A 13,586-nucleotide genomic window follows, 5' to 3' on the forward strand; every position below is an offset into this window, starting at 1 on the left:
TGAGCTATGAAGCTCTTTTTCACAGATGTCCAGTAGGGGCAGGTGAGAACGTTACAACAACAAACAACACAAAAACACAACAGTATTGCAAGTATCCTTGGGACAGGGTAACGGGGACCTCCCCATCTAGTTATTATAAACTAGCTGTACTACCCGGCCTCGCCCGGGACTTGGATTCACCACGCCCGGCCGCCTTTGTCTCCCCAATGGCGATGTTCACACACAACACACCAGTTATTTGTTTGAGGCCGAGTCGACCTAGGAGAGGCGTAGGACCGGTTGAAATGATCGTCACCGGTGGTGGCCGTGAGCGGGAATCGAACTCGGGTCGCCGAGTTTGTAGCGCAGCGCGCTACCCGCTACACTACAATGCGTTACGCTTCCACATGCGCGGGTCACATGACAGATGTGATGTCACAGCTCACTTGCCGTGCAAAAAATGTATGCATTATTGAGCTCCCCCCCCCAAAAAAAGTGTATTTTTATAATGTTTGCATGGTGTACAGTCTGGAAAGTACCCACATGCCAAATTTCCAGTTTGCATGTCGGGAAGCACGCTAAACATTTTGAACAGACACACATATTCACAACTTTGCCTTTTATATATATGGAGATATTGGGAACGACTCGTCGTTCATGAGGAACCACAGACAAGTGAGAAAGCAACAGCCGGGCGATGAGCCGGCACCAGCAATTTCGCAAGCTCTGCTTAATTAACGGGTTTGTTCATGCGAGAGAAAACCAGAAGCGCTCAGAGAAAAGCCACACATACGCGGGGGCAAGAGACTATCCCGTACGGAAGGGAAAAATTAAATTGGTTTGGCTTTAGCGACCAATATCATCCGTAATACAGGTTTTTTTGGGTTAGAACGCGTAAATATATGAAAGTGTTGTTGAACCCGAGCAAAGCCACAACATTTACAATCTGAGTACGACGTTTCGCGAGTAATTATAACTGGCGTCATCAGGCGACACCCAGATTTGTGGAGGAATCCTCCTGTTTCGTTCCTTAAATAGAGGGGTTGATGTGATGGCATCACGTGAGCCCATCTTCAGCGATGTGGCAGAGGGGAGGGGGGTGATTAATGAATGCATGATATTAGTCCGCACTTTTCTCAGTACCGCATTGCCCTGGCGAGCCGGGAGTGGCACCTCTTCAATGCCCACGGGGAGGGAGTTTGACAATGTCTGTGTAGTGATCCACCAACCCTTGCTGCTGCCTCCAACAGTGCTCGATTACAGGCGACGTGCATCGCCACCGCTGCCCAGCATGTGATGTAAATTGCAATTAAATACACAGATTAAACAAATAATGTTACAGGCATTCACGATTGTTCAGAATGTGTGCGTGTCGAAGGGGACGGCACAGAAGTCCTTCTGAGCTCCCTTGGATTGCCACTTATCCCAGCCCAGTCAGTCGTCCCCGTGAGTCTTCTGTTTAATTTTGGCTGCATCAGCGAGCCCAGAGGCCGCAGGTGCTGTCGTCTGCCCGCAACAACGGCAGTCTCTCATCTCATTTAAGGAACCTTTAAGCCCTTTAATGGTCGCTCGTAGACCTTGCACGCCATTATGTGAGCACGAGGTACCTTGAAACACAGAGTGCCTTTTTTAGCTTTCCGAGTTTCACGTAAAAGGTCGCTCTGAATCTACTGGTGGTACGCGCTATCACAACAGTAGTACTTGCTGACTCTATAGCAGTATATATCGACTGTATAGCACTAACCACGAGCCTGACAGAGTGGCGTGGTGAGGCCTAGTCCTGTGCAGAGCCCCCGGTCTTGCCTAGATTGCCCAGCCGGCAGGCTGGGGGCTGGGCTGCTACACCCCGCACCATCCCCCCGGCCGTGCTACAATACTATCTAAGCGCTATACATGGTACCCCCCCCCCCCCACCTAAAGTGCGTGAGTTGGTATGGCCGAGCGAGCGTAATTTAACTAATTTAAAGGTGACGGACGTGAAAAAGGAATGGCGCTTGCCAACCGCGGGTCTTACGGCGTGGTACCTGGCTAATTTCTTTTTTACATAAACCCCACCGTTTGAGAGCCAAATCCCTCGCAAGCGCGTGAACACACATAGACAGACGAACAGACAGACAGACAAAACAATTACATTTATATATAAGATTTTCGCCATAATAATAATTATTATGCTTGTTTGTATGTACGTTCAACTTCTTTCGCACCGTATGTAGCCAACAGTGTTAATCGGAGGTGCGGGTGAAGGACAACAAACCAAACACACAAAACATTTCTACAGAAATGAGTTTTCAATCTTTTACCCAGGAAAGACTCGCCGAGTCTCATCACTGTTTGTCAGCAGGATCCTGCCAAGTCTTGGCAGTATGGGGTGTTTATTGCTGCTACTGCTGCTGCTTATAATCCCAGTTGAGTAAAGGTTGCCGTGTAATGATTGTCTTCATCTTCGGCAGTCCCCTATCAGCCGAGGACAATCGTCTTCAGTCGGTGTCTTCTCATCTGAGGGTGCGAAGCAGGCCCCCGATGAGGCTGATGATCCACGACCCCCCGCGGTCTCTGCTTGGGGCGTCGCGTGCTTCCGAGCGGGACGGCCGTCCCCGCGTTGTCGATTCCGTCGTGCGGACTTGCCGTTCCGCCCGTAGGGTAATGCGGGTTCACGGTTATTCTGTAGTCTGCGTGGCTAAGCGGCGGGTGTGCGGGTCTTTGTCTTTGTGTTGCGTTCAGGCTGCACGTGGGAGTACGGCGCCATGGTTCGGCGCGTGCGGAAGCTCTACCCAAACACGAAGCTCGTCGTCGTGGGCTTCAGCATGGGCGGCAACATCGTGTGCAAGTTCCTGGGCGAGGACCGCGAGAATCAGGAGGGCGTCGCGTGCTGCATCAGCGTCGGACAGGGCTACAGCGCGCTCATGTAAGCGTGCGCGTGTGTGTGTGAGCGGACCGGTAGTGTGTGTGTGTCTGGGAGGAGCGGTAGTGTGTACGTGCGCGTGTGTGTGCGCATGCATGTGTGTGTGGCGAGCGGGAGTGCAGCGGTTAGCGCGCTGCGCTACGAACTCGGTTACATGAGTTTTATTCCCGCTCACGGCCAACACCGGTGACGATTATCTGAACCAGTCCTGGGCCTCCTCTAGGTCGACTCGGCCTCAAATGAGTGCCTGGTGCAGTGTGTAAACATCCCTGCTGGGGAGACAAAAACGGCCAGGCTTGGTTCTGACCACCCACCCCCTCGTGTGCCGTTTCTGGCCTTCATAGGTGCTCGCTAACAGCACTTGCGCCAAAAATCTGTTAAGGCTATGCGGGGGATCTTTGTCTTTGTTTGGGTGTGTACGTGCTTGCGTGTGGAGCAGTGGCTATCACGCTACGCTACGAACTCCCCAAACTGAGTTCGATTCCGGCTCAAGACCAACAACAGTCGCAAATATCTGGAGCGGTCCCAGGCCTCCTCTACAGCGTCTCTCATGAGCATGCATTTGCCTCGAGAGGATCAAATCAAATGTGTATTCATACAGCCTTCAGATATACAGAAACCTGTATTATGGATGATATCGGTTGCAAAAGCCTACATGTTGAATGGACATTTATTGGAGAGAGGGGCAGTTGGTCATTAGCATAGGTAGACGAGGATTGTCTTGAGCCTGAACTGTAACGGGTGCGAGGGTCCACAGCACGGTCAGCTGAGGGGAAGGCAATTCCAGACGATGGGGGCAGTAAACGAGATTGACTGAACTCCCACTGAGCGAAGGTTGACTGGGTGGGGCCTTCGATAGAAATCCATTTTTGCATGAGTGCGTAGAGGGTAGTAGAGTGAGATGAGAGGGGAGGGTTAAGAGAGTGCGTGGAGGGGAATAGAGATGAGAGGGGAGAGGTAGGAGAGTGCGTGGAGGGGAATAGAGATGAGAGGGGAGAGGTAGGAGAGTGCGTGGAGGGGAGTAGAGATGAGAGGGGAGAGGTAGGAGAGTGAATGGAGGGGAGTCGAGTGAGATGAGAGGGGAGAGGTAGGAGAGTGCGTGGAGGGGAATAGAGATGAGAGGGCAGAGGTCGGAGAGTGCGTGGAGGGGAGTAGAGTGAGATGAGAGGGGAGAGGTAGGATAGTGTGTGGAGGGGAATAGAGATGAGAGGGGAGAGGTAGGAGAGTGCATGGAGGGGAGTGAAGTGAGATGAGATGAGAGAGGTAGGGGAGTGCGTGGAGTGGAGTAGAGTGAGATGAGGTGAGAGGGGAGAGGTAGGCGTGTGTGTGGAGGGGAATAGAGATGAGAGGGGAGAGGTAGGAGAGTGTGTGGAGAGGAGTAGAGTGAGATAAGAGGGGAGAGGTAGGCATGGGCTTGTCCGTGTGGGATCACGATGACAGCTATTGCGATCTTGAAATTGATCTGGAATTGAATTGGGAGGCAGTGGAGCGATGGGATTGTGTGGGAGACCGCGGTGTCATTTACAGTTTTGGGTGGGGCGGCTGGCAGCGGCATTTTGGAGCATCCGGCATTTGGAGACCAGGGATTTGGGCAGGCCATAGACCGGTGTTCTTCATTGCAAGGCCTGCAGGCCCACTGGTGGCCTTTAGTGCGGCTCCCGACGATACACAACATGTGACAACACCCCCATCAACGTGCTGCTGTCAAGCCCCAATGGTTTCAAATGTGTGGCGGCCCTCACACTGATGGTGTCTTATCGGGAAAAGTGGCCCCTCTCTGAAAATTAGTGAAGCGTTTGCAATGGTCTAGACGGGAAGTGACGAAGGCAGAGGACGAGTGACCGTTGGCTCTCACCGCCACCGCTCTCACCACCGCGGGGCCTGCTGGCGTACGCCTGAGCCTCGCCCCTTGTGTGTGCGTGTGTGTGGTATGTACTCCCTGGGTTCCTCCCACACACAAAACGCTCTCTTAAAGATGCATTGGTTACACTTTACATTTTTAGGATCCTCAAAAAAATTATTGTTAATGGGCAGTGACTCATCTCGTTAGTGGGGAGGGGGCGGATGCGCAGTGGTTCTGACCTGAATTCTATTCTGGGCCGATGGCTAACATCGCTGGCATGTGATATCTGAACTGGCCTCGACCACGCGACCCGATCACCAATCCACGCTGACCAGCGAGGTGAAGTATTGAAACGCAAATAAACGACAAGTGGAGGGAGGCCTTCATCTAGTAGTAAATTAGCAAAGGGGTGGCAATTGATGTATTTATTTGGCTAGGTGGCTCTCAGCCAGCACCACTGACATCCAATGTTCAAATCCAGGCAGTGGTCTGTTATACTGGTAAGAACCTCCTGGTTACACCAGCCCACAGGGGATTATTGTGTCCGGCCGTCCGTCGTGCATCCAAAAATGGGAGGTGTGGGGCTGGGTGGGGAGGGGAGGGTCGGGAGGGGCTGGGTGGGGAGGGTGGGGCTGGGTGGGAGGTGGGAGGGGTGGGGCTGGGTGGGGAGGGGCTGGTCACCCGGTGGTGCCCTTATAAAACTCAACGTTTAACCTACTCACGCCGACTTGTGCCCGCCCTCACAGTCGGGCATATTTGCGGAATACACCACGCCGCCGTTGACCCTGGCCATTGACCGAGCAACCCAACGTTCCTACCAGCTCCCTCCGCAGGAATGTGTTTACGAGTTGATTCTCTCAGCCCAGTCACCAATGACTCCAACAACAACAACCCCATTATATTTAATTTTATTCTGCGCTTAAACTGAGAATTACAAATGTTATTATTGACTGTCGTGCGGCGAACATGACTCATGTTGCGGAGCGGGTGGGAAATTGTCGTCTCCTTCTGTGTGGATCAGAGGTCACTTGAAGGGATTTCAACAGCAGCTGTACGATATCCACTTCCGTGGGGCATTCTCTAACACAAAGGGTCGTCACCCTTTAGGTTAGGGTTAGGATATATTTTCATTCGACACGTAACTTAGCCTTGCTTGTGTGTACATATTAGTGCTAAAGTCACCCGACCATATCTTTAATGTTTTTGTTGTTGAGTTTTGCAATTTGTGCTGTGTTCGATCCGGAAGCAATTTTGCCTTGAGCTGATTTGCCCTGCAGGGAATCGTATTTGTATTTTTTTCAAATCCCCATCAAGAGATGCGGCTGTCTTTGTCCTCAACCTACTCTTGGTTTTACTTTCCATCAGTTAGACCAGCAGTCCCCAACCTTTTTGGCACCAGGAACCGGTTTCGTGGAAGACTATTTTTTCACGGACCGCGGGGGGGGGGGGGTCATCATTGGGTCTTTCCCCCTTTTCAACGTTTGCTTTTTACTCATTTTGGCTACTAGGGGTTAGAGCTTGTGGGCTCACCAAAACTGTGACTGAGACGAGTGTGCAGTGCGGGAAAGAGGCGCGGACGGAAGTGGTAAATAAAATAATGGGGGCGGGCCACGCGGACTCACCACTCTCACCTCCTGCTGTGCGGCCCGGTTCCTAACAGGCCACGGACAGGTACCATTCCGCGGCCCAGGGGTTGGGGACCCCTGAGTTAGTCGACCCAGGGTCACCCTTACAAATGAGACTGTTTTCTATTATAACCCTTGCCTCTAGAGTTCCCACCGGCTTCAACACAATCGACTTTGAACCCTTGAGAGGCTGCCCCTGCGAGCGATCCGAATGGATTCCAGCATCTGATAAAATGTCACCGTGACAGAACAATCGGAACAAAACCGCAAAGTGACAATTCTAGTTAAAAATTAATTTTGAAGGCACGTACGTTATTTGTTTGTCTTGCAGCGCTTCGCCCACATTCCTGCAGTGGGACAACTTCCGGCGCTTTTACAACTTCATGATGGCCGACAACATGAAGCGCATTATCCTGAGCCACAAGTATGCCCTCTTCCCTTGCACGGCTCGGATTACAAAAATGTGCCCGCGCACGCACGCACGCACACGGGGAGATGAGCAGCGCTCTAAGCTGGCACTTGGCGGAGACACGGCGGGCACTTGCAAGGGCGCAGTCGGCCCGGGTAACCCACCCGACGTCCCAGTTCGTTTGCCTGATGAAGCTCGGAGCTCTTTGAGGTTGTTCAGTATTGCGGTTGTTAAATTCAGCCGGGAAAAGTCCTATGCCCCACCCGGCAGTTAGAAGCTTTCTCGGTCAGAATTTAATCAATGCATAGCCACGGTATATTTAATACTTCCGTAAACACGACGATTTTGTAAATACTGTGGAATTTGAAATTGGTGTGGGTTTGTTCTCTGACACACCGCTGTACTGAACTAGAAACTAATTGGCATGTTTTGTTTACGTAACAAACCTTGCCAATTGTCTGTGTTGGGTGGTGGCAGGTTTAACGACACTTATATTTACGCGATGTAACCCAAAAAAACCTCTTTATGGATTATAATCAGGGCAGTGGCCTTCAACATCACACATAGAGGGCAGAGAGGTTGGGGCTAAAGATGACGAACAAAACAATTATTAATCAACGTATTGGCTGCGAAGGCCTACATGTCAAGGTAACGATCCCCCTCTCTGCGTTTAATTTAACGGCAGCATCCCTCGATCCGCACGCAGCATGCCTGTAGAACAGCGCTAATCCAACAGTATTTCTGCTGGCTGCTATTTGAATCGGAATGCCGTACGTTGAAACCTCCGTAGCGTTTTGCAGGGGAACCGGCCAGATTGGACGTTGTGCGTTCACGAGCGAGGGGATATCTACCGCGTCGCCACGCGTCGCCCGGTTCAATCCGATCTCCGGGGCGGCACGGGAGCTGAAAGGGTCGGGGGCGCGATTCTTAAATTTCCTCCCACCTGTCCACCAAGCAGCATAACCGGGTGCACTTGCAGTGCGTCGATCGATAAGGCCGTGCTTGGTGGGTTAAAGTGTGGGTACGAGCATCTCTTCCCCGACGTTTACATCGTAACTTACTCCTCGCCCCCCTCCTCCCACCCCTCTCCTCCCTCCGTTCCCCGCCTCCTCCTCCGATCGTTACCACAGGGAGCTGCTGCTGGGAGATGGGAATGGAAAGCGGCCGTCGTGCCTCCAGGAAATGGATTTCAACCGCCTCTACACGGCCACCTCGCTCATGCAGATCGACGACGTGATCATGAGGTCAGCTGCAGCTGACGGGGGCGGGGGGAGGGGGACGGGGGGATGGGGGGCGGGGGCAAGGGACGGGGGGCAAGGGGCGGTGGCCAGGTGGCTGAGGAGCAGGGAGGAGGAATGGGGAGTTTGGGTGGAAGTGTGAGTGGTTGGGCGTATGAGTGGTTGTGAGTTTGAGAGCATAGCCGCCACATGAGTCGGCGAGTGTGAAATCAATCAAACATTCTTGAAAGTCCATGAATGGTGTTTATTTTCACAGGGCGGAGGGGGGGCGGGTGGGGGGGGGCTGATGGGCCGGGAGGAGGAGCGTGCAGGAGTGTGAGCGGAAGTGTGCTCGCTAACAGCACGTGCCCCAACAGTCTATTAAAGGCTATAACTGGGGAGTATTTGTGGAAGTGTGAGTGGTTGGGAGATGCGAGTGGTTGGCAGCTTGAGAGCAACTTGGTAATGCGAGTGAGTGTGAAAGTCCAGGATTGGCGTCTGGCCGCACAGAAGTCGCGCAATCAACGGGAGGCTTGAGTTGGCCTCGAGAGAGAGAGAGAGACGGTTGATGTTGTAGCTGTCGCGCGCGAGGTGACGGTGTGTGCGACCGAGACGCAACGCCTCTGCTTCATGGTGTCTCCCCGTGCAGGAAATTCCACGGTTACAGCACCCTGCAGGACTACTACGAGAAAGAGAGCTGCGCTCCCTTCCTGCAGAACGTACGTCGCTCGTTCCTCAGCCGCAGCGCCGACACAGCGGCACGTTACGTCGGTGACGATGCTGCTGGCTGCTGCTGTGTTGACAGTGGTGCACAAACAACAACTCAACACACACGTCGATAACAACACTGCAGCCTTAAAAGGAAAAATGTATAATAGGCGACGTTTCGGGCACAATGGCCCTTCATCATGTGACGTGAAGGGCCATTGCTCGTAACGTCGCCTGTCACATGAAGAAGGGTTATCTACTCTTCTGTTTCACGGGATTTTTTTCCTACGTGTGACAACTTAAAACAAAGCCTGGGCCATTGCGTTGTGAACGTTATGGACTGCGTTAGAAGTTGCGCTTCTATTGGAAGACCAATCCGCAGCCTTACGTTGATTGGACGTACACACGTTGAAATTCTTTCGCACTGTGCGTAGCCAGCTGCGCTAATCGGAGGTGTGGGGGAAGGACAACAAGCTTAACACAAAAAGCCAGTTCTAAACAAATGAATTTTCAATCGAGACTTAAAAGTGCATAGCACTCGGTGAAGAACCTTTAAGTTTTGCAAAGCAACAAAAGCAATGCGGCATAATGGGAAACAATTATAGTGCAATGGAAAACTGTTATCGTGCGAATGCTTGTTGAGTATAAATTGGACGGTGGTCCCACGGTGGGTGTTTGTTTTGCCGTGTTGCATTCTGGCCGCAGATCAAGGTGCCCATGCTGCTCGTTAACGCCCTGGATGACCCCATCGTCCATTCCTCACTCCTCGTCATCCCTCGCACGCTGGCCGGTACGTTGCACGATGCCCAGCTCGCCCACGCTCACCCCCACACTCATCCACGCTTGCCCCCGCGCTCGTCCACGCTCGTCCACGTTCGTTGATGCCCCGTGCCGAGCCGAGCCGTGGCAAGTAAGTGTCTAGCGGCCAGTGTCTGTGCACAAGTGTGCGCGTCAGCCACGCGGAAGGGGTGGCACGGTGGTTAGTGCTCTGCTCTTGCGCCCATGGTGAGCAAAGGTCAGCGGAGAGCTAAGTCTCAACTGCTCTTGGGCGTCTGCTGGGTTGACTCATCCTTAATCGGGTACCGGTTGCAGGGTGTAAATGGTAACAACCAGGAGACAAAAGGCGGTGTGAAATTACGGATATAGTTAATGGTCGGGCGTGGTGTTGACCTCATCATCCCCCTCGCGTGCCGTGCGCCACCAATGCCAGTGGCGTTTATCTGAACCGGTCCTGGGCCTCCCCTAGGTCGACTCAGCCTCGAATTAGTACTTGATGCAATGTGTAAACATCGCCACTGGCGGAGACAAAGGCGGCCGGGCGATGTGCTTTCCCACCCACGCACTTGGTGTTCCGTTGCCGGCCTTCGTAGGTGCCCGGCTAACAGCACTTGCCCCAACAGGACTGCGAAGGCTATACGGGGGATCTTTGTTTTGTGTCGGTGGATGCTCGGTCGCCCTTCGGGTTCGTCATCGTCGCCATGCCAGCCTTTCGTTAGTGGCGCTGAAATGCAACACCCGCGTTATTTGAACTTCTATCACATTTGTACCGTGTTGCGTCGTCTGCTTGCCCGGGAGTCGGTGGAATCGCAACAGGTGACTCGAGCGTGCCAAAATTAGAAACGGTTGTTGGTTGCCAGGTGGAGAATGTCCCCCCCACCATGGTAACCAATTTAGTGTCCCAAAGAGACGAGAGCCCCGTTTTGTGGTATCATCGAGTTGTGTTCATGCGGTCTTGTGTTGCCTCTGACAGGCCCAGACCAGAGTGTTTACGCCATGGTACGGTTATATTTCGGGGGACTGCGTCGGACAAGCAGGCATGTTCGGTTTTCCGTGACGTCTGAAAAACGTTTCCAAGAGTGGTCGCCGGGCCGGAGTGTTGCCCTCGAAGGTTCAGTGCGTGCGTGTGTGCGTGTGTGCGTGTGCGTGCGTGCGTGCGTACGTGTGCGTGCGTGTGTGCTCGTGGTGTGTGCTCACGTGTCCGCGCGTTACCCCATACACGTGCCCAGGCTCAGCTCAGCATCCGATCGTATCCGTCGTAAAATAAAAAAAGTTGCTTTGAGTGACGCCGGTCAAACACTGCGGCAAGGTTGACCGTTGGCGATAATTTTCGGTTGATAAAAAGGCGTTGACAAATGCCCGCCGTCAATGTTTAATGTTGCCTGCAGGATCTTGTTCTGAAATTTTTGACCGACATTTTTTTGTTTCACTCTCCCAACGAAGGCTTGAAAGCATTTCTGGATTGGATCAGTCCGTTCATCCGTTCGCTTGTCTCTCTCTCCATCTATCCTTCTGTAACTTGGAGAGGGGGTGGGGGGCGCACGTATTCCATTGAAACAAACCTAGTTAACGAAAACGGTTTCCCAATGCGACACTAAGCAGTACAAAAAGGACAATTTGCAATTAACACAGAGCGCTTGTTATCCCAACGGTTATCGGCCTCCTTATTGCGAGTTAATTACTGCCGAGGACAAACGCGCGCTGGGAAGCAACGCACAATCCACCTCAGCCGTTATCGTCGTGGCAGCCGGTAAGGCTTCACCGAGCCACGCAGCTCTGCTACGAGGACGGCCTCGTAGCAGTTGCACGATGCCGCGCGGTGATGGCGCGCGTGCGCGTCCATGGCGACCCTTCCGCACGTAACCAGGGTTTACCGTGACGTAACCAAGCGGAGCCTTCGCTCGCTCACCGGTGACGGTGGTGGCTACGCGTGATTTTTTTGTTATTATAATTTTTCAAAAATCCTAACATTTGCATTTGTTCGTTCCGCGGTCCTTTGCTCGCCCCCCTCCCGCCACCCCGCAGAGAAAAAGGAGAACGTGATGTTCGCCCTGACGTTGCACGGCGGCCACCTGGGATACTTCGAGGGGGCGGTGCTGCTGCCGGAGCCACTCACGTGGATGGACAAGCTGATTGTGGAGTACGCCAACGCGGTCGCCCAATGGAGCAAGGCACCCTGCGCCGCTAGCGACAAATAGACTTTGCCCGCCCCCCAAACCCCCCCCCCCCCCCACATTCCCCCCCACCACCAAACCCCCAACTCCCGTGGAGAGCGAGCGACGGTGTGCGGGTCCTCGCGGTCAACCCAAACCTGACACGTCTCGCTCGTTCTCCCGCCGAGATGACGATGCAAACGAAAGGAGCCACCACTTTTTTGTTATTTGTTTTTGTTGTTTGGCGGTGAGGGAAGCCGAGTGGGCCCACGCTTTCACAGACGAAGGGAGAGGGGAACATCTTTGGAATGTGGATTGCGTCCCGTGGCTCACATCGATTTAGTCTTCACCATGAAAATTATGTAATTCTCTTTTTTTTTACAATATTTCAACGTGGCTTTTTTTTTTACAATTCGTTTATAGAATCGTTTTCCAGACGAAGTTGCTATTTAAGCCTGACTCGGCGTGCGTAACACTCGCCACGGGAACCGAATGTCGTGGCAAGGAGTAATATTTTTTTGTTTCGAGGATTTTTATACTTGCCTAAACCTTGTTTTTGTATTTTTTATGATTAACATTAATAGCAGCTGTGTCTTTATCGTCGATGTCGCTTGTGTGTGGAAGTTAAACGAGCATAATTTTCGAGGGGACGTTGCACAGTTTGCGTTTTGATGTCACCAACAGGAAGGGAAGTCCCGTGCACGCGACGTTCATAAGTTTTTGTTGTCTGTGGCCAACGTATTTGTAAAAAATGTCGTAATTTAAAGCAATTAATGCATACTTATGTCGAAGCATTTGCACTCGTAGCGTGATGGGAGAAGGTGGGGAGTCGGCAGGAGGGGTGGGCGATTGCTTTCCGTCGAGTGCGGAACGTGAATCTTGAAACGCTGCTGAGGAGCTAATCATTGGATCCTCGTCATTAGAGGCTACTTCGTTTGTTCAGCCGAGAGACTTCCGCTCGATGTCACAACGCGTCCTTGCGATAGCGCCAAACGATTCCCACGCGGCTGGAAGGGTGCCGCGGTGGCGAGATGTTAACTCACTCGCATGGTATGCAGGAGGTCGTGGGTTCTATCCTGCCCCTGGCGCCTGTATTATTTGGAGTTTGCGTGTCTCTCTCCCTATGGTCACGTGAATTCTCCCGCGGGTTCTACGTTTTTTTCTCTCTCCACATTTAGAATCAAGATGCGTTCAGAGTATTTGGCTGCTAAAAATGTTCACGTGATACACCACTTGGTTGAGCTATCATTTGTGGCCAGGTCGCTTCTGAAAGAAAGCTCTGAAGCTCAGTGGGGCCTTACCTGGTAAAATAAAACAAATCGTTTTTTGTTTAAAGAGACCGGAACGTGGGACACGATGCTGAGTGTGGCGCACTTCAACCTGCCCATACTGGACATCGGTGAAAAAGAGATTCGTAGCTCACCGGATTTCTCCAGTCTAAATAAAGATTTAGATTCTGATTCTGGAAACAAACATCAGAGACATCCAAGCGAAGGTGGCGTTTTAACTTTCACGGCCGTCGCTTCGGGGCGCACGAGACGTCACACTGTTTGTGCCGGCACAAAGATTGTAACGCGGTGATGAAGGTTTTCTGAAAAACGCACGCTTCCTAAACAAAAAATTTCCCCCCAAAAAAATAGTTAAAAATCGTGTATGTGTATAAATAATATCGTGTGTGTGTGTGCGCGTGTATGTGTGTATGTGTGTGTGTGCTGCCTGTCTAAGCGGAGATTTAACTCGCCACGCTGTTTTTGAGAAAGTGGTCACGGTCGTGAGTGTTGGGGATGGGGGAGCGGTGAACTCGTTCACCGATCTAATTGACTCGAACAATGAAAACACATTGGACAATCAATGAAGCGCTTGGATAATTGTGGACACGAGGCATTGAAAGTTAAAGGCTTGTCCTGTGACTTTTTCTAAACAGGTATGTTTTTCGCAGCAAATCCGAGTGTGGTCTCTTCCGGATCCGGCCC

At 52.2% G+C, this 13,586-nt stretch overlaps 1 protein-coding gene across 1 annotated transcript in view; it reads left to right on the forward strand.

Moving 5' to 3' along the window:
• The window catches only part of ABHD2 (abhydrolase domain containing 2, acylglycerol lipase), a 34,479-nt gene extending 21,261 nt beyond the window's left edge, over window positions 1-13,218 (forward strand). Inside the window, exons 5-10 of the mRNA XM_078879274.1 lie at window positions 2,701-2,884; window positions 6,681-6,773; window positions 7,889-8,002; window positions 8,625-8,694; window positions 9,389-9,473; window positions 11,486-13,218. Of these exons, the coding sequence (XP_078735400.1) occupies window positions 2,701-2,884; window positions 6,681-6,773; window positions 7,889-8,002; window positions 8,625-8,694; window positions 9,389-9,473; window positions 11,486-11,658 (719 nt within the window). The 3' untranslated portion in view covers window positions 11,659-13,218. The remainder of the gene's footprint in view (window positions 1-2,700; window positions 2,885-6,680; window positions 6,774-7,888; window positions 8,003-8,624; window positions 8,695-9,388; window positions 9,474-11,485) is intronic.
• Window positions 13,219-13,586: the final 368 nt, after the last annotated feature.

The sequence above is a fragment of the Lampetra fluviatilis genome, chromosome 53, assembly GCF_964198595.1.
Source record: "Lampetra fluviatilis chromosome 53, kcLamFluv1.1, whole genome shotgun sequence".
NCBI classification, from domain to species: domain Eukaryota; kingdom Metazoa; phylum Chordata; class Hyperoartia; order Petromyzontiformes; family Petromyzontidae; genus Lampetra; species Lampetra fluviatilis.